Genomic DNA, 21015 nt, shown 5'->3' on the forward strand with positions numbered 1-21015 from the left:
GAAGGTTGGTTCCTACAGAAATCTCAATCAGAGGCTTTAGGAAATCAACTGTTTCATGTGTAACCAACGATAATCATGTTTTGGTAATGGCAAAGATGTTGGAACATTTATTCTTTCAGAAAATTTAGTCTGTTGAGTTGCTATCAAGAAATTGAGGTAGGTGGAAGCCTGGAGGCTGGCATAAAAGCATTAGAAAAGAAAGGGTAGAAGAAGGAACTCATCATGTCCAAGCAAGGGTTAGAAAGCCTCAAGTTGGAGAACAGGTCTGAGCCTCCCTAACAAAAAATGATGACCAGAAGTAGGAGAGGACAGTGTGCCAAGTACTTCATGACTTACAGGAATTATTCCCTTAAACCTGAATTGCAAATCCTTGAATTTACAATTTACCATTCAATCTTCAGAAAACTAATTGCCTCCAGTATTTAAAAGTCCATGCTCTGTCATGTAAAACCCATTTCTTTTGACTAGATCACTGTTACATATGATATTTATGTTTCCAACAGAGGTTTCTATATTAGTGTCATAAGTCTACCAGGACCTCTTCAATCCTGGGGGAGCTGATACATTCTCTTTCTGTACTCCAGGATACATGGCCTTATCAGCAACTCAAAACTTTTCATGACAACCCTCTGTAACTTTGTCAGCTGTAAATCCCCAAAGCTATTTTTACCCAACTGGCCCCTGACAGTAACTGGAAACGCCACTTTGTAGAAAAATAGATAATGAAAGGAAGAAACCTACCCTGGCCCTGGTCTAAGTCTTCTCCAGGTGCTGTCCAGGATAAAATCACCTCTTCTTCCTCTTTTACAGCTTCCAAGTCAATAATTTTGCATGGTGGAAACACATCAGGATGTGGGTCAGCCGGAACGCCCAGCACAGAAAAGGAGCCCCCTGAGCTTATTCGGCTAAAGCCCCACTTTTGCTCCTCCTCACTCCTGCCCACTGGTTTTCTTGGGGCATTCATCTGAATATTACCTGTGACATCAAAGAAAAGAATAGCCAAAACAACAAATTACAATCTCCTGGATAGCTTGTTTTTATAATTATTGACATTTTAAGACCTTATTTCCTTTGCTACATCTTTAGAATAAGTTTGTTTATTCAACAGTTCTTTTATTCATTCAACCATTCATTCATTCAATAAGTATTTTGAGGGCATATGCTGTGCCAGCAATCATAGACAGAACAGTGTCCTTCACAGAATTTATCACATGTTTTATAATTGTGGCAAATGTTGGAAGAAAAAAAAGGAAGGGTGCTTTGCCTGCCAATACAGGAGCAGCAAGTTCCGTCCCTGGGTCGGTAAGATGTCCTGGAGAAGGAAATGGCAGCCCACTCCAGTATTCCTGCCTGGGAAATCCCATGGACAGAGGAGCCGGGTGGGCTACAGTCCATGAGGTCATAAAGAATTAGACAGGACTTAGCAACTAAGCAACAACAAATAATTTAAAGTGGTATCAGGGAAGTAACATTTAAAGATTTCCTATAGTATGAGTAGGAATCAGGGAGATAAAGAGTAGAGGTTAAGAACATTCCAGGCAGAGAGAACAAGCTGAGTAAAAAATCTTGAGGTATGGAAGAGTTTTGCACATTAGAAAAATTTAAATCTAGGAGGAAGATAGTTTGAGATGAGACAGGAGAGAGAAGTTCAAGCAGGACCTTGTGGGCCACTATAATAGTTTTATAGTTTAATCCTACATGCTGTGGGGAAGCAAAGCAGTGATATGGTCACGTTGCTCTCTGACAGGTCACTCTGGCTGCTCTCAGTGGAGAATGGACTAGCATAGAGAGCAGTGAGGGTACTGCAACAGTCCAGATGGAAGAAGATGGTAGCTTGGGCTGGTAACAGCAGTGGAGGGGTGGCAGGCATTTTTAAATGTATTTTAGAGATAAAAACCAGCAAAATCTGGTTATGCATTTGAATATGGAATGGTAAAGGAGAGAAAGTTGAGGACCAAAAGAATAGCTCCCACTTTCCTAAAATGAGCAAATGGGAAGACAAACAGGCTAAGAGGAGAAGACAAATTTAAGTTTCAAGGTTTGTGGTCCCTGTAAATCACCTAACTGATGATGTCAAGGAGCCAGTTAGACATAGATTTTAAGCTCAAAGAAGAAGTTTTAGCTACATTTAATAATTTTGAACCTCCAAATTTGGAAATTATCAGCATAAAGATGTTATTAAAGCCATATAGGTTAATGATATTGCCCAGTAAGAATTTCAGCTGTAAAAACAAATAGCATTTGCCAAGTGCTTGCTATATGTCAGGCACTTTTTAAAGTACCTTCCATGTAGCAACTATTTAACATTTTCAGCAGTGCTATGTGGAGAGCACAATTACCCCCATGTTTTTAGATGATGAAGCTAAGTATACAGTCTAAGTGACTTGCCAAAAGTCACACAACTGGTAAATAGAGGAACTAGATTTCAAACTCAGGCAGTGTGGCTCCAGATAGAAGACTGAGAAGGTTAAGACTAAGCTCTGATAATTGCCAACACTTAGAGGCTTAGAGGCTTGGTCGGAGAAGGCAATGGCACCCCACTCCAGTACTCTTGCCTGGCAAATCCCATGGATAGAGGAGCCTGGTAGGCTGCAGTCCATGAGGTCGCTAAGAGTCGGACACGACTGAGCAACTTTACTTTCAATTTTCACTTTCCACTTTCCTGCATTGGAGAAGGAAATGGCAACCCACTCCAGTGTTCTTGCCTGGAGAATCTCAGGGATGGGGGAGCATGGTGGGCTGCCGTCTATGGGGTCGCACAGAGTCGGACACGACTGAAGAGACTTAGCAGCAGCAGCAGCAGCAGCAGCAGAGGCTTGGTAGAAAAAGAGGAGGGGAAAAAGAAAATAAGATGTAATTCAGAGAGTGTGGTATCATAGAAACCAGGAAATGACAAAGGAGAAATCAATCACCTGTGTCAAGTAAAATGAGGACTGAAATGTGTCCTTTGGACTTAACAGCAGGTGGTCATTGGTAACTAGAACCAGAGCAGTTCCAGTGGAGTCATGGTCATGTGGCTGGAAGTCTGCTTGCAATGAGCTGAACAGTAAACTGGGGGCAAGAATTTAATTTCAAGGAACTAGAGGACAGAGAGTAAAGAGGTGGACAGTAGCTTAAGGGGGACCAACAAACTTTCTTTTTAATATTCTTGAATGCTTTTCAGAGGGATCAGTAGTGTGGGAACATGCAAGGGAGAGCTCTCAAGCTCTGAATGAGCAGGCCGGGTGGAATCTACAGCAGATTCAGCAGAGGCCCTGGGGAGGAGAGGAAGGGAGTAGCTGCTGCAGTGTCTGGAGATTCGGCTGTGTGAAAACAGAGCAGTGGTCATTTTGTACCATATTGTGCACGTTCAGGGTCATCACCTGAAAAAGCTAATGAATGTTATGTGAGCTAGGCATGCTTGCTGCTGCTGCTAAGTTGCTTCAGTCATGTCCGACTCTGTATGACCCCATAGACGGCGGCCCACCAGGCTCCCCCGTCGCTGGAATCCTCCAGGCAAGAACACTGGAGTGGGTTGCCATTTCCTTCTCCAATGCATGAAAGTGAAAAGTGAAAGTGAAGTCATTCAGTCGTGTTTGACTCCTAGCGACCCCATGGCCTACAGCCCACCAGGCTCCTCCATCCATGGGATTTTCCAGGCAAGAGTACTGGGGTGGGGTAGGCATGCTTAGAGAAATCTAAATTTTTATTTCTGTGCTATCAAGGGCCTATATGAAGTACACAGATAAAACCAGAGTTGAATATGACTTTTCTATTCTCAGTGTACTGTAGATATTGATATTTGAATCCTTTAAATTCATGGCTTTAAAAAAGATACCAGTCTGCAGTCTGCAAGCTCCTTGATAGGAATCAAGTCTTACTGATTTGATGTCAGTAAGTCCTGGTGTCCTAGGACTAAGCCTGTCACTTAGTAGGCTTTCAAAAATGTTGATGTATAATATAAAGGAGGAGATATCTATTTAGAAATGAAGTATTATATCTAGATACAAAATCACATCTTGGTAGTAAAGTTGAGTTACCTTGTGAATTGATTTATGTTGGTTTTGAAGTAATCCAAATTATTTTAAATACAGGTGAGAGCAAGTTATATTCTAGCAACACAAGAAATACCAGGAGATGCAAATCCACTGTAGCATCTTAATTGTTTTCTACTGAAAAGTACATATAGTAGAAAAATATAGAATCATGCTATTGTATAGTCCAAATGATTGGTTATAGCTGCTAAAATGCATATAAGTATTCTTAAAGATTCTGCTGTTTTGCAAATAAGAATGCTTCCAAACATTTTTTAAGATTATGTTTAAAGACTACAGCATATTTCTGTTTGTTATCCTTTAACCACTGCTTCCTATCAGGAACTATTATAATAATGGTGTTTAAAAGAGATGTGTATCGTCCATATATTTGGCAATTTTATCTTGAAGGAAGGCAGAACATCTTCAGGAAGCCCTCACTTTCCCATAATATCTACACTCATATATTTCCAGGAACTCATTTCCTGTGTGGATTGTTTGGGCTGTTTGCTTCCTTCTTTAAACTGCTAACAACTTTTTGCCTCTTCCTTTTCCCTAAAGCTCTATAGAGAAACATAGGAGTTGGAACTGAGAAAATTCAATAAATCCCCTTGCTTGGTAGTAATTCTGATAAAACAGTCACAAAAAAAGGTCAAAATAATCCGTGGGAATTACCTACTGCCTTCCTGTTATCCACTGCCTTAAATCACTAAGGATTGAAGAGATAATCAACAAATTATGCACTGACTTGCACGAGTTTTGAAATTCACCTCTAATACATACACATACACACACTCACTAGAAATACACACACTAACTGATGTTATTCAAATCACAGTGTTTATGATTCTTACCATTTGTTATGTAACCTGGTGCGTACATAGCATGACTTCCTGGAATAGAGTGGGCTAGGGTGCGTATGCTGGGAGAATGGTTGACATGCACTTTCAAGCTATATCTACCATTTACAGCAAAGGAGAAAAAATACCTTGAGTAAATTCCATCATTTTTTATAACATCGGCACCTGTTATATATAAAAAAAAAAAAAAACTCAAGGTCAGTACTTATTACAGTTGACTACTAACATTTAATTAAATCATTAAAATAAGATTTATTCTCCTTATTTTCCCAATTTTTAGCCTATGCTGGCATGCTAATAGCTACTTTTGACATTATCAAGTGGTTAAAAAATTTCATTGGCTCTGTAATTTCTCCTTGTGATTCATTAACCTCTGAAAATTTATTTTCTAAAGGTGAATGAGTTCTACCTGCTTTAGTGCTAAGTAAAGCATTTAATCACCTTTAGAGTTCTAATTTCTGTCACTGAAAATAGTACTAGGTTTTCACAGAAACCAAATACAGTCTTAAGTTGGTTTATAGTCACAGACCCTTTTGAGGTAAAAGTTTTCTGATCCCAGTGAGTAAATATATATGCACATAAACACACATTTTCATACAAATTCAAGATGTTTATGAATACCCCAAAGCCCTGATTAAAAAAAACAACTTTGGTAGTTGATATAACAATGTGAAATTTTTTAATTTCCTCACTAGAGGATACATGGAACTGTTGTTCTCAATTTGAAGAGGCTCACTGACTTGGAGTATGACAGGCTTTGGGATCTGCCTGCTTCAGGAGAATGTGCCTTATTTCTGGAGGCATTCTGAAAGCTTGCTATACTTTCTTCAATTTGTATTGCTCCTTAGCTGCTGCTGCTGCTGCTAAGTCGCTTCAGTCGTGTCCAAGTCTGTGCGACCCCATAGACGGCAGACCACCAAGCTCCAGAGCCATTCAATTCCAAACCAAGTATGTGACTGAATGGCAGCAAAGCCTGGAACCCAGGGCAGCCAGAGAAGGTGTAGCTTAGGCCAGAGATCACATTCACTGTTCAAGTGCAGATGGTCACATGGGGCAAGCAGCTTGTCCTATTCTAGAGTCAGTTGGGTTCTCACACCACACACCCAAGCCCGGCACTGAAGGGCTCTAGAATCTCAACTAGAGAAGCAGGGCTGCTTCTTAACATGAGAAAAATGGGAGTATATTCTATTAAAACAAAAAACACTAAGCACTTTATGATCATAGTAGTTTTAGAAAACATTTTTATGTACTGGAAAGAAGTCAGATCTTGATATTTATTGTTCTAATTATTTATAAAGGTCTATCTTTGTTGACAAATGATAAAGCCAAATCTCTTCCTGCCGTGGTTACCACTGTTACCTCTTTTAATTGCTGAGTCAGAAAGAAATGGGAAAGAACACTGACTTGGACCTCAAGGGACTTTTTTAAGGTCTGGATCTGCTACTTTGTAGCTGAGCCCTCTGAGCCTCAGTTTTCTCTCCTGTAAAATGGGCATAATATCTCACATGGTGATTGTGATGATTACTTGAGAGTATGCATAAGAAAGTACATTTTAAATTATGACATTTTATTAGTATAAATTTTATTATTGTTCATTTTATTAGCTGATAAATACTATTTCCATTATAAAAATAAGTATTAGAAAACTATATGCAAGTGTGTAAATACAGAGGGAAAATAAAAATTTACACTTTGGTGTTTAAACAGCCTTTTCATTGTTGCTTTCATCTGGCTTAAATTTTGACATCAAATAAATAAAATGGTTCCATGGAATAAATATAAATGGTTCCAGGGAATAAATATAAATGGTTCCAGGGAAAAAATATAAAAGCCTATTGAGCATATTGAGCATAAGACAGCAGAATCTGTTCTTCAGGCCAGTCCAAGTGTTCTTTTGGACTATATACAAAAAGTGAAAGGTGTGGCCAGAGATAAGCATCAGAGTCTGAAAAGTTGTTTGGATCCATTCCAGTAGGCAAAACAAGAGAACTTCTCTAGTATTGTCTGAGGTAGACTTGAACTAAAAACCTTTAAATGAACTTTCGCTTCATAAATATCGAACAAGATTGCCATGGCAAGATACTAATGAGTTGTCAAACATGAGGCTCTTGAAAAAAATTTACCTTTGAAACAACAAAGGGAAGGAATATGATTTTACTGGTAGATCAAACACTGGGGCTGCCAACATAAACTTTGAGGTCTATTGTAATTCTGAGAATTTAGATTAGGAAAAGAACAGAACAGGAAAGATAAAACAATAAAGGAGTTTGTTTTTTAAAGTTAACACAAGTTAGTCAGAAAGAGCCCAGCTGCTGCTCTTTGCCCAGCTTGATGCTGTGCTATGAGGTATGATGATGAAATTCTTAACTCTATGCAGAATGAGTGCTTTGAGGCAGAGTTTGGGTTTATTTGCTTTGCTTTTCCAGTGATGGAAAAATCTCTATCCTGATTCCTAGGCTTGCTGGCCTGGTCTTCTCATGATCAAATAACATGTAAAAGGCACTGGCTATTTTCTCTCGTCAACTGAGCTAGTTGACTAAAGAATAGTCTATGACATCTCATGACTCACAAGTTCAAGCATCTCCCTTTTGGGGTTTTCATTTACTATTTAATTGTTTAATCCAATTATTTCAGTGCATAGTAAAACTGGTGAATCCGAGAGGAATGTGGGCCTGCCTACTCCCAAGTGACCTTTCTGAATGTGCTCAGTGTCACAGGACAACGGGAAGCCAAGACCCGAATGGTGGGAGACTTTCTCCCTCAATGCTGCTCACATACAGCCACACTCAGGAGCCTCAAGAGGACTCTCTTTTCCCAAGTTCACTTTTTGCTTTTGCTGTGCAGATGGAAACCTGTCGCTACTTGGTATGTCAATGACTATGACAATTTGAGAATCTCATAAGATTAGGTGAGAAAAAATATAAAGTTAGAGAATTAAAAAAATAACTTCATATTGATATTGCGGCATCAGAACAGCTCTTAAGAATGTGAAAAATGACATGGAATTCCTTGTTACCTGCTCCATCATCAAAAAGTTTCAACATAACTGGATCTGCAGTCTCTGGTTCAATTGTAGCAGTTACAGTGGCATTGAGAACGGGATAAAACCCTCTTCTCACAATTGCATAAATCATCAGAGGATGGGGAAAATGGGTGCTGTCTCTTTCCACAAAGGCTTCCACAGTGGCAGGGGGCATGGCTGAGCGGGAGGCGCGAGAGGTCACTGTCACTTTCAAGGCTTGAGGAGAGTGGTGGGTATTGTTCAGTGTGTAAGTCCATAGCCCAGGCTGCAAAACAAAGACTTTGTTTGTCAAGAAGAAAATCAACCCTTATTTTAAAGTGCAAGCCTAACCTCCAAGGGTTTATTGTTCTTGTTTTGTTGATACTGCATTTTCTAAAATAATACAAAAGAATGTTAGGAAGAGTAATATTGGTTAAGAGATAACTAAATTCAGTATTTACATGACTTTCACTGTACAACCCACTTTCTCTTTAGGGAATTAAACCCTGAATTTGTTTGTGGGGAAGGACACAATTTGATTCACATTTTTAGAGAATAATAATAAGTGTCCAGCTTCAAAGTACTTGGCAAACATTAATCTGAGCTCCTTCACCCAAAAGAAGGTTCAGTGTTTTCATTCCTTTTACATAATGAAAAAAAGTATAGCAGATAAAGTGGACAATTATGATTTATGTGGATAACCTGGACTAAAAGGCAATAGTGTCCTTCCTTCCCTCTACTTCCTTCAATATTCCCAGACCCAGAAATCTCAAGCAACAAAATCCACATGCATTATAAGGGATCAAGAAAAGGAATACTATTTTTTAATAGATCAGGATTTTATAATGTCTATGTTGAATTATAGAAATATTGCTAGATGCCATTCTCTTTATCTGCCTGGGCTGCCTGAGGGAAACCTGCAAAAGAATATCTAGAAGAAAACACTTAAACTACAATGCGGCAGAAATTTTTTCTTTTGAAAAAATTGTCCATAAGTATTTCCTTTTTTCCTCATTTCTGCTGCTGCTCCTTCTTAAACCCTGGAAGTAGCAGGAGAAACAGAGTGGAGCAGGAGGAAGAAGAGAGAACAATGGGTTAAGGTTTGACTATAACATTAAGATGCCTGATTGCCCTACCCAGCCTTCTTCATTGGGAAACAATGCTTTACCATTTTACAGTGAAGTCACAATTCAAGCAACAAGATTATCTTTTTTTTTTCCTGGGTTTTTTTTTTTTTTTTTTTTGGCTTTTGTACTCATAACATTAGTAACAGACACATGGTGGAAACTCCACATGGAAAACTTCTCTGTGGGCACAATAAGTATTTTGATACAGGGCACCTAATCCAGACAAAGGGATCAGGCAAAAGCACCAAGAAGTAGGTAAAGTGTTCCGGTCCTTGTGTACAGGTGTGAAAAGAACATGATGAGTGTGGAGAAAAGTAGGGACAGAGCATAAGGTATTTGAGAGAAAGGTTAAGAGATAAGCTTGGGGTTGGGGAACGCGAGGTACAAATAGTATATAAGAGGGGCTCAGGGATATATTGTACAACCTGGGGAATATAGCCAATCTCTTGTAATAACTGTAAATGGAAAGTAGCCTTTAAAATTATATTAAAATTTTTAAATTAAAAAATAATTTTAAAAAAGAGATAAGTTTAGGCAGAAGCCAGAAAGTAATAGGCTTGGTATATAATAATAACCACATGTATTTTATTCTGAGACCATCAAAGAGTTTTGAGTAGGACACAGATTTGATAAGATTTGTGCTTCAGAATGATCACTCTAATAAAGGTGCTTGAAAGGAAGGATGCTGGTGCAGAGGCTGGAAGACCTAGCAGAGGCTATCAACAGTCACGTGAAAGGGAGGTAAAGGCCAACAGACCTGAAGAGGGACTGCATTCAGGCAATGCAAGAGTGGATCTAACGAATTTACCACCCTGCTTACAACCTTTAGTGGTTCCCTTTAACTGTTCCTCTTATTGACTCTTGTATATCCATCTAGCCCCATCACGCCCTCCTCTTCTTCCCATAAATCTCCACTTTCTATGTTATTCTGTATTTCATCCACATCACACTAGTCCTTATAGTTCTATGAAAAGCCGTATTCTTTTTCTATAAGCCTTTCTATGCGCTGTTTCCTCTGCTGAGAATGTCATTTACACCTCTTGCTCCTTAGTCCTCCATATTTCCATTTCGATGTCTTCACTTTCAGGAAGCATTCTCCTTCCCCTGCTGCCTGCACATGCCTTCTTGTGTTCTGAGTACCCTGTTCTTATTCCTATTATGGCATTTTATTGTAAAGCACCTAGAACAAGACCCTGCACATAGGAGGTGTTCCAAAACATATGTATCGCGTGTGTTTATAGTACAGATTCTAAGTAGAGGGTTCTTTTCTAAGTGTACAGGTAAGTATTCTATATAGACTTTGTAAAGAAGGAAGTAAGCAAAAACTTATTTGCACTACATAAATAGTAATTTTCACTGCTGAACTGAGAGAAGGCTTTGGTATCCATTTTAAAGTTTTGAACATACCTTCGTCGTTCCTTTTAAATTTTGAACATTCACAAAATCCCCTCATAAATTTAAAGTAGAATTTGGGTATATCAGAATTGATTTCCTTTACACAATGCATTTAGTTTTGTGATTCATTCGAAAGTCATGTGCTTGACTAAACGTTGTCATTATGAACAAGCTTACAACACCTACCTTAGCTGTTCCTGGAATCCAGAGGCGAGCAGTCCGAAAAGCTAGATTGATGATAAAATCATCCATGTTGTATTTTCTTCCATTAGGATCAAATAATACAAGCTCAGGGGGACCACTGGTCTGCCATGTAACTAGAAAGGTCGTGTCATTGCCCACACTGTCATCCACAGTAACAGTGTTTTTCAGCTGATGCTGCGGTTTAACATTTTCACCTGTACTTTCAAGCTGTTCAAAAGAGTATATAAGTGAGAATTTCCAGCATATGCATAATCATTCCATATTTTCTTTGTTTTTATGACAAAACTGAATTGGCAGAAATAAAAACCATTCAATTCTAACATGTCCTAAGTATATATTTTTTGTATAAAAATATTTACTTCAGCAAAGTATTATAAGCACAGCAAATATAAAATATTTTTGTAGCTAGTACACATGTCACTTCATTAACTTTTATCAAGAGATTTTAGGTGTTCTCATATTTGCCTCTTATCCAAATCAACATTAGCTTCAGAGTAGCAGTTAAAGCAAGCTTCTTTTTACTTTTGTTTGTGACTATGCTCTAATTAATTTGTATATAATCTGTCCAGATACCATTATGTATTTGGATAAGAAATCAGACATGGGTTTCAGCTGGGTTTTGTACATTTTAAAAAAATAATTTAGTCCTGCTTTAAGCTGTATGCATTTAAACTGTGTGTGCAATTGTGACTTGTGTGTGTGTGTAACCTATGTAGACTGCATACCGATGGCAGGCACTGTGTTAAATGCTTTACACAATCCTTATGAAAGTCCTCCGTTGTTGCTGTTCAGTCGCTAGTCCTGTCCAACTCTTTGCGACTACATGGACTGCAGAACGCCGGGCTTCCCTGTCCTTCACCATCTCCTGGAGCAAACTACGTCCATTGAGTCAGTGATGCCATCCAACCATCTCGTCCTCTGTCCTCCCCTTCTCTTCCTGCGTTCAATCTTTCCCAGCATCAGAGTCTTCTCCAGTGAGGTGGTTTTTCATATCAGGTGGCCAAAGTACTGGAGCTTCAGCTTCAGCATCAGTCCTTCAGTGAATATTCAGGGTTGATTTCCTTTAGGACTAACTGGTTTGATCTCCTTGCCGTCCAAGGGACTCTCAAGAGTCTTTAACACCACAATTCAAAAGCATCAGTTCTTCAGGACTCAGCCTTCTTTATGAACCAACACTCACATCCATACATGACTACTGGAAAAACTAGTTTTGACTAGACAGATCTTTGTTGGCAAGTAATGTCTCTGCTTTTTAATATGCTTTCTAGGTTTGTCATAGCTTTTCTCCCAAGGAGCAAGCATCTTTTAATTTCATGGCTGCAGTCAGCATCTGCAGTGATTTTGGAGCCCAAGAAAATAAAGTCTCTCACTGTTTCCATTGTTTCCCATCTATTTGCCATGAAGTGATGGGACCAGATGCCATGATCTTAGTTTTCTGAATGTTGAGTTTTAACCCACGTTTTTCACTATCCTCTTTCGCCTTCATTAAGGCTCTTTACTTTCTCTTCGTTTCACCATAAGGGTGGTATCATTTGCATATCTGGGGTTATTTATATTTCTCCCTGAAACCTTGATTGCAGCTTGTGTTCCATCCAGCCCAGAATTTCGCATGATGTACTCTGCATGTAAATTAAATAAACAGTGTGGCAATATACAGCCTTGATGTACTGCTTTCTCAATGTGGAGACAGCCTGTTGTTCCATGTCCAGTTCTAACTGTTGCTTCCTGACCTGCATACAGATTTCTTAGGAGGCAGGTCAGGTGGTCTGGTATTCCCATCTCTTGAAGAATTTTCCACAGTTTGTTGTGATCCACACAGTCAAAGGCTTTCACGTAGTCAATAAAGCAGATGTTTTTCTGGAACACTGTATGTGTGTGTGTGTGTGTTTTCTGTGATCCAACAGATGTTGGCAGTTTGATCTCTGATTCCTCTGCCCTTTCTAAATCCAGCTTAAACATCTGGAACTTCTTGGTTCACATACTGTTGAAGCCTAGGTTGGAGAATTTTGAGCATTACTTTACTAGCATGTGAAATGAGTGCAATTGTGTGGTAGTTTGAGCATTCTTTGGCATTGCCTTTCTTTGGGGTTGGAATGAAAACTGACTGACTTTTTCCAGTGCTGTGGCCACTGCTGAGTTTTCCATATTTGCTGGCACATTGCACACAGCACTTTCACAGCACCATCTTTTAGGATTTGAAATAGCTCAGCAGGAATTTCATCACCTCCACTAGCTTTGTTCATAGTGATGCTTCCTAAGGCCCACTTGACTTCACATTCCAGGATGTCTGGCTCTAGGTGAGTGATCACACCATCGTGGTTGTCTGAGTCATTAAGATCTTTTTTGCATAGTTCTTCTGTGTATTGTTGCCACCTCTTCTTAATATCTTCTGCTTCTGTTAGGTCCATACCGTTTCTGTCCTTTATTGTGCTCATCTTTGCATGAAATGTTCCTTTGGTATCTCTAATTTTCTTGAAGAGATCTTTGTCTTCCCATTCTACTATTTTAGTCTTTTGACTTAGTCTTTCCCATTCTGTTGTTTTCCTCTATTTCTTTGCATTGATCACTGAGGAAGGCTTTCTTATCTCTCCTTGCTATTCTTTGGAACTCTGCTTTCAGATGGGTATATCTTTCCTTTTCTCCTTTGCCTTTTGCTTCTCTTCTTTTCTCAGCTGTTTGTAAGGCTTCTTCAGACAACCATTTTGCCTTTTTTCATTTCTTTTCTTGGGGATGGTTTTGATCACCGCCTCCTGTACAATGTCATGAAACTCCTTCCCTAGTTCTTCAGGCACTCTGTTTATAAGATCTAGTCCCTTAAATCTATTTCTCACTTCCACTGTATAAATGTAAGGGATTTGATTTAGGTCATACCTGAATGGTCTAGGTGTTTTCCCTACTTTCTTCAATTTCAGTATGAATTTGGCAATAAGGAATTCATGATCTGAGCCACAGTCAGCTCCCAGTATTGTTCTGTTCACTGTATAGAGCTTCTCCATCTTTGGCTGCAAAGAATATAATCAATCTGATTTCGGTGTCAACCATCTGGTGATGTCTATGTGTAGAGTTGTCTCTTGTGTTGTTGGAAGAGGGTGTTTGCTATGACCAGTGCATTCTCTTGGCAATACTCTGTTAGCCTTTGCCCTGCTTCATTTTTTTATTCCAAAGCCGAACTTGCCAGTTACTCCAGGTATCTCTTGACTTCCTACTTTTCCCTTCCAGTCCCCTATGATGGAAAGGACATCTTTTTGGTGTTAGTTCTATAAGGTCTTGTAGGTCCTCATAGAACAATTCAGCTTCAGTTACTTAGGCATTAGTGGCTGGGCATAGACTTGGATTATTGTGATTTTGAATAGTTTACCTTGGAAATGAAGAGAAATCATTCTATCATTTTTGAGATTGCATCCAAGTGCTTCATTTTGGACTCTTTCGTTGACTATGACAGGTACTTCATTTTTCCTAAGGGATTCTTGCCCACAGTAGTAGGTATAATGGTCAGCTGAGTTAAATTTGCCCATTCTGGTCTGTTTTAGTTCACTGGTTACTAAAATGTCAATGTTCACTCTTACCATATCCTGTTTGACCGCTTCCAATTTACCTTTATTCATGGACTTAACCTTCCAGGTTCATATGCAATATTGCTCTTTACAGCATTGGACTTTACTTCCATCACCAGTCACATCCACAGCTGGGAGTTGTTTCCACTTTGGCTCAGCACCTTCATTCCTTCTGGAGCTATTTCTCCACACTTCTCCAGTAGCACATTGGGCACCTACTGACCTGAGGAGTTCATCTTTCAGTGTCCTATCTTTTTGCCTTTTCACACTATTCACGCTTAGGTGGTTTGCCATTCCCTTCTCCAATGGACCACGTTTTGTCAGAACTCTCCACTATGACCCATCTGTCTTGGGTGGCCCTACATGGATGGCTTATAGTTGCATTGAGTTAGACAAGGCTGTGGTCCATGTGATCAGTTTGGTTAGTTTTCTGTGATTTAGGTTTTCATTCTGTCTGCCCTCTGATGTAGGAGGATGAGAGGCTCATTCTGAAAAAAAAAATCTTCCTACCTTTGATTTTCCTGAAAAAAAATCTTCCTACCTTTGATTTTCTCTTTAATAATATGAAATTTTAAAAATGTTAAAAGAAAGTAAATGCAAAAATTTAACAAAACTTTGTCCATGTGTTCATATTGTTCACATTGTCCTCAGAGGGCATAACAAAGCCGTCTGAGATGAGTGCCCTGGTCACTCAGATTTCACAGATGAAATCGTTGAGACTTAGGGAATGAAGCTGCCACACAGCAAGGAGGTGAAATGGGCATAGAGCCCAGGCTAGCTGACACCAGATCCTCTTCATTTAATTGCTGTGCATTCACAAGAGATATAAATCTATACATAACTTTGAAAAATTATTTATTAAATAAATACATTAGCAACACTGTAAAGTTGCTCAGACTTGTAAAGAACATAAAATTTTATTGGTGAATAACAGCAAAGACACTGTGGTTATTTGTCCAAACCAATTTCACAAGTGTTCCTGGTTGCTGACTACTGTGCCAAACACACTGTGTGCTGTACTCTGTACTGTTGAAGGAGATTAGATATAGTTTCTGCCCATAGTGTAATGGGGCTAATGACATGTAAAGAATGAGGGAGAGGTGGCCAAGTCTAGAAACTAATTTGAGTCATATGAACAATGTTTTGTTAATTTTTTTCTTTTACTTTCTTGAATATTTGTTTTTATCTCATGTTATTAAAGAGAAAATCAAAGGTAGAAATATTCAGGAGAGCAAATTGTACTCTAATCTAAAATATATATTGTCATTTAAAATTCATCTTTTTCCACATCTAATGATAGAATTCTGATCATTGCTTTTACTGTGTACACATAATCTTCATGTTAAATGTTTTCTTAGAATATTTTACTGACTTCATTGCTCCCATCAAGCCATTAACTTGGGAGGTTCACTCACCATCTGTGAGATGACTCGTAGGTTGGAGAAGTATAGACATCAGATAAAGATGGAGCCTGGTTCTAGTGAGGTCAAGAAGCTCATTAAAAGCGTTCTTTTAATTTAACAAGGACTGTTACATATTCAAATAAGGTTAGTGAGGCAGTTAGCACAATTCATCTATTTTTCTTGCTCCTCTTTCACCCATCTGTAAATAAAATACCGAGGAAATTCTGACCTGAATATGTTGTTGAAAAATGTCTCCGGTTCCTGAGGAAATTCTACTGAAAGCATCAATCATGCTATTGGAATTGGATTTATCTGGAACAAAGAACTTTAAACCTCCTGAAATACACAAGTGGGATGTTAGCTATTAAAATGTAAAGTAATACAAAAGATAAAATGATAGGCCTTTCCTAACAAACTTCCTTTGCTTAAGAGGGTGAGTTTGGGGAAAACAGGAGCTGTGCTTGGCTTTCTATACAAGGCATCCTATACAATCACGTGGTGAGTGGATGGCCGAGTCAGGTGGCTGTGTCTGTTCTATTAATGGCTGTAATTGTAGAATCTAGAGCTCTATCCAGTATGCAATAAAAACTCAATAAATATTTATTGAATTCAATAAATATTTAATGGATATAATTCCTAGACAATCTAGGTTAATTGCTACCTATTTATATCACTATGTGTTTACATTTACATTCTGAAAACATTATTGTCAAACATAATTCAACAACACCTAATTTTCAAGTTAGCATACTCCTTTTTTATTGAATATAAGATAAAATTATCTTATGCCTCATTTAAAACAAAAAGATGTATGTTTAATACTGCATGTGATCTTATCATAGAAGTTAGTGCATTTAAACATACTTTTAGCTCCTTGATTATACATACTCAGGTTGGTTTAACAAAGTAGTAATAATATTTTCATTAGATGTATAAAATTGGCACTTTCTAAGGAAAGTACAAAAAAGTCAGCAAATTTTTGACAGAATTTAGCACTGAATTATTGTGTTTTTTTCTAAGAAAACTCTTTATATTTTTTCTTTCAATTAAGCCCTGCATTTTGCTCACATTATATGCATTTCATGGCTGTTCTTGGAATATTCAAGTTGAAAGGAAATTCTCTAGAATATGTTTCCAGGAATTTACTTACCTGTAAGATGTGACAGTTCCTCCAGGTTTTTGACAGTAGATGAACCCAAAGCAATGGTATGGATAGTTGAACCACTGCTGAGAGCAGTGAGGAAGCAGTTGGTGATATGCTCATCATCTCCACTAGTCACTAATATCATCACAGAGCCAAAGGCTTTTCCATTCAGTTTTTCAACCACCTGAACACAGGGTATCAGTCATTTAGGAGGAGGTGTAATTCAGATTGCCTTACTAGGCAGAAGAATTTGCTTTCATTGCGAATTCCCCATAAGTAGGGCTTCTTCCTCTCCCAGGTCCCCTATAGGTCCCTGCACTCTCCATGCCCATCTGTGCTCAGTCCTTACCTCACCCCATCAGAGCACCTGCCACCCTACACACCATTGTCAGCTTACTCATGGATAGGGCTTCTTCCTGTTCAAATCACTATGAGATGCCCTAGTGTAGAACAGTGTCCATCGTAGAGGATATGGGAGAACATTATAGCGTGAGATCCTTGCTTCTGAGATCCAGTAAGTGGCCAATACAAGGACCTAGAGCAGTGGCTATACATTAGAATCAGATGAGAACTTTAAAATTTTTAATGGCCTGATCATACCCCAAATAAATTAAAACAGAATCTCTCAGAGTGAGACCGAGATATCAGAAGTTTCGTATCCCCAGGTGATTTTGATGGGCAGCCAAGGTTGAGAAACAGTTACCCATGATCAGCAACAATTGCAATTTTGTTCTGCTTGCTACTAGATGTTTAACAAATGGTTGTATCCTCAGTGTCAAATCCAAACTTATGCTGATTTAGATGAACTCCGTTATTCTTGAAACATACCTCTGACTTTAATTGATATTCATATGCTTAAATTCTAGTATGGCTGTAGGCAGGAGCCAGACATGCTGATTTTGTTTGGAAAATCCAAGGATAACAATGGCCACAGTCCCAGAATGGATAGGGGCAGTGTTAGAAATTATTCAGATGATACTGATGTCCCAACCCTGACCATTGTGTTCGTTTATTTACTCATTGCTTCAACAAATATTTCTGAAGCAACTATTTAATGTTATACGCCTTTTACTAGGTGCAGGGGATTCAGCAATGAGAAAGTTGTGGTTCCTGATCTTAAACTTCATCCATTATTATTTTCCTATATTTGACACTGTGACAACATTGCAACAGATTTCCCCAAATCAGAAGCAATCTCAGATATGAAGTGAGAGAAAGGAAAGTGATGGTGATCCAAGTCTTAGGGTGCTCTACTGTACCTCAAATCCCTTCTTCAGCCCTGAGCAAACACTGGTTTCTGCTTCAGCTGACACGGTGACAGGCAGATATGAAACCAGCAACTTTCGGTCATCATCATTGTTAATTTGGTGTAGCTGGGCTCTGATCTCCCCTTTGCTATGAAAACTGGCAATGCCCACAAAGGTATGAATCTCAACAATCTGCATCAAGTAAAATTCTGCTGCTTGTTGCAGTTGAAGGAGTCTGTCAGCCTATGTTTCAAAAAGAAAAAAAGAAAGATAATAACATTTGGTTGGTAGACAAAAGTATGACTTAGTAATTCAATTAGCAAATATCTCTGCTAATTTTTTAGAGATGTCAGATTATGATTTTTTGAGTTGTAAAGATTGATATGATGCTAGAATATTGTTTGATATTGCAGGCTCAAAAATGAATGTTTTTCAGGGAGGGTGGTGTGATTTGGAACTCTGCCCCCAAGATGCTGTTCATATTTAACCATTCCCTGCTGCTGCTGCTGCTGCTGCTGCTAAGTCGCTTCAGTCGTGTCTGACTCTGTGCGACCCCACAGATGGCAGCCCACCAGGCTCCGCCGTCCCTGGGATTCTCCAGGCAAGAACACTGTGAGTGGGTTGCCATTTCCTTCTCCAATGCAGGAAAGTGAAAAGTGAAAGTGAAGTTGCTCAGTCGTGTCCGACACTTAGCGATCTCATGGACTGCAGCCTACCAGGCTCCTCTGTCCATGGGATTTTCCAGGCAAGAGTACTGGAGTGGGGTGCCATTGCCACATATAACCACTGTTTCTCTCCTATCCGAATTCAAAGATCTGTAGAACCAATAGAGACTTGGTTTGTAATTTCTTCTTTGAAAATTCATCCTGAGTAAGAGGAAACATTGCAAAGACCTTACGGTAGAGAGGAACAGCAGTCAGGTATCTATTCTAGCACTACCCTCTGTTACCATGTTTATCTTAGACTGGGCATCCCATCTGTAAATTGGAGGAATTAATATTCTTTCCTACTTATTAAAATAGAATTACCATAAGGATCAACTAAGATATGTATAGGACAATAGTTGCACCTTGAAATACTAAGTATAAAGTAATACTAATATTACTGACTGTGTTTGGGCAGGTGATGCTAGTGATAAACTCATTAGGGTCACTTGTCTTGGAGGCTGCAGGAGCAACAAGCCGAGCTTCAGAGACCACCTGTTCAATTATGATTCTGGTCTCTGTCTCCAAACTACACATCTCCCTTAACATCTGGACCAGCTTTTCACACTGCTTAGGAATACCACTAATTTAACATCCCATAGGTGTTTCAAAATCTACACACGTTGAATTCATTGCCCTCCTTCCCAAATATTGTTTCTTTCAATATTGAGAGGTAAACTGGTAGAGTGGATAAAACAAGGACTCCGAATATGCCTTCAACTTTTACTAATAGTGTGACCATAGAGAAATTACTTATCCTTTTTAGCTGCAATTTCTTATCTGTGAAATGGATACATAGTAAGCATTCAGTAAATAGTAGCTATTGCTAATATCGTAGTCATGACCCCTACTTCTAACTAGTGAAGCCGGAAACTTGAAGCTCTCTTTTATTACTCTTGTGTTACCAGCCTCCATATCTGAGTGGGTATCCATTCCTTTCTCCAGGGGATCTTCCCAGCCCAGGGATCAAACCCAGATTTCCAAAACAACTGATCCAGAGAATGCAAGAGGATAAACTCTTCCTTAAAGTATTCAATACTATAATAAAATAACAGTTGCCACTTATAAACCAAAAACTTCATATCAACTATCTCATTATCCTCTCAACAATCCTATGAAGTAGTTAGCAGTGTTCTGGTAAATGTTATAAAATGGCTTTCTGGTCAAAAGAGAGAGGGGGGAAAATCCTGGGCTTGTTGCAGTTTCTGTGGGGTAAAATATTCCCACTGTGACTGGTTTAAGTTGTCAACCTAATGTCACTGAGTGCACAGTTGGGAAGAGATATGCAGGAGCAGACACAGAGATAGGATAGACCAGAAAGAACCTCAAGAGCCTATATCTGGGATCAGCAGACATTTTCTATAAAGGATCTGATAGTAAACATTTTAGGCTGGGTGGGACATATATTCCCTTCAGCAACTACTCAACTCTGCTGTTTTAGTACTAAAGCAACCATGGATAATATGTAAACAAATGAGTGTTGCTGTCATCCAATAAAATTTTAGTATGGATGCTAAAATTTGAATTTCATATAATTTTCATGTGTCTACCTAATAAACCCATTCTTAATTTGTAGGCAATGCAAAGCGGTAGAAATAATAGAAAAATAATTAGGAACTAATGAATTTTGAACATTTATTATGCTTATTTCAATATTTTATTTAATTATAAGTCTACATAGTTTAATTTTTAATAATGGCTGCATTTACAACTTGCAGATTTCCTAAAAATTTAACAGTTGACTCCTGTGAGTCAGTATGAACTGGCTCTGTCCCAACAATGAAATAGGTATTATTGTCTCTGTTTTACCAGTTGAGAAAACTGAGCTTCCAGAGAGGTTATTTGCTCTTGATTACACAGACAGTAAGTGAAGGAGCCAGGACTCAAAGCACATCTGCCTGATTCCAGAGACAAAACCTCTAATGGGCTTCCCTGATAGCTCAGTTGGTAAAGAATCTGCCCGCAATTCAGGAGACCCCAGTTTGATTCCTGGGTCAGAAAGATTCACTGGAGAAGGGATAGGCTACCCATTCCAGTATTCTTAGGCTCCCTTGTGGCTTAGCTGGTAAAGAATTTGCCTTCAATGTGAGAACCCTGGGTACAATCTCTGGGTTGGGAAGTGCCCTGGAGAAAGGAAAGGCTACCCACTCCAGTATCCTGGCCTGGAGAATTCCATGGACTGTATAGTTCATGGGGCTGCAAAGAGTCAGACACAACTGAGCGACTTTCATTTTCAAATGTCTAATACTGCCTAAGAATTATGGAGCTTTGGAGAGTGGGTTTCTGGAAGGCTGCTAGATTAGAGATGACTGAGATATGGTTCTCTGTACACAATGACATAGAAAATACACATGTAGTGGATA

General features: G+C 38.8%; 1 protein-coding gene across 1 annotated transcript in view; it reads right to left on the minus strand.

The window, feature by feature from the left end:
* CLCA2 (chloride channel accessory 2) overlaps positions 1–21015 on the minus strand; it is a 42381-nt gene that overhangs the window by 8233 nt on the left and 13133 nt on the right. Inside the window, 7 exon segments of the mRNA XM_052637901.1 lie at positions 742–975; positions 4868–5038; positions 7890–8160; positions 10583–10807; positions 15787–15893; positions 16708–16885; positions 17961–18191. Of these exon segments, the coding sequence (XP_052493861.1) occupies positions 742–975; positions 4868–5038; positions 7890–8160; positions 10583–10807; positions 15787–15893; positions 16708–16885; positions 17961–18191 (1417 nt within the window).

This window comes from Budorcas taxicolor, chromosome 3 (genome assembly GCF_023091745.1).
Source record: "Budorcas taxicolor isolate Tak-1 chromosome 3, Takin1.1, whole genome shotgun sequence".
NCBI lineage: Eukaryota > Metazoa > Chordata > Mammalia > Artiodactyla > Bovidae > Budorcas > Budorcas taxicolor.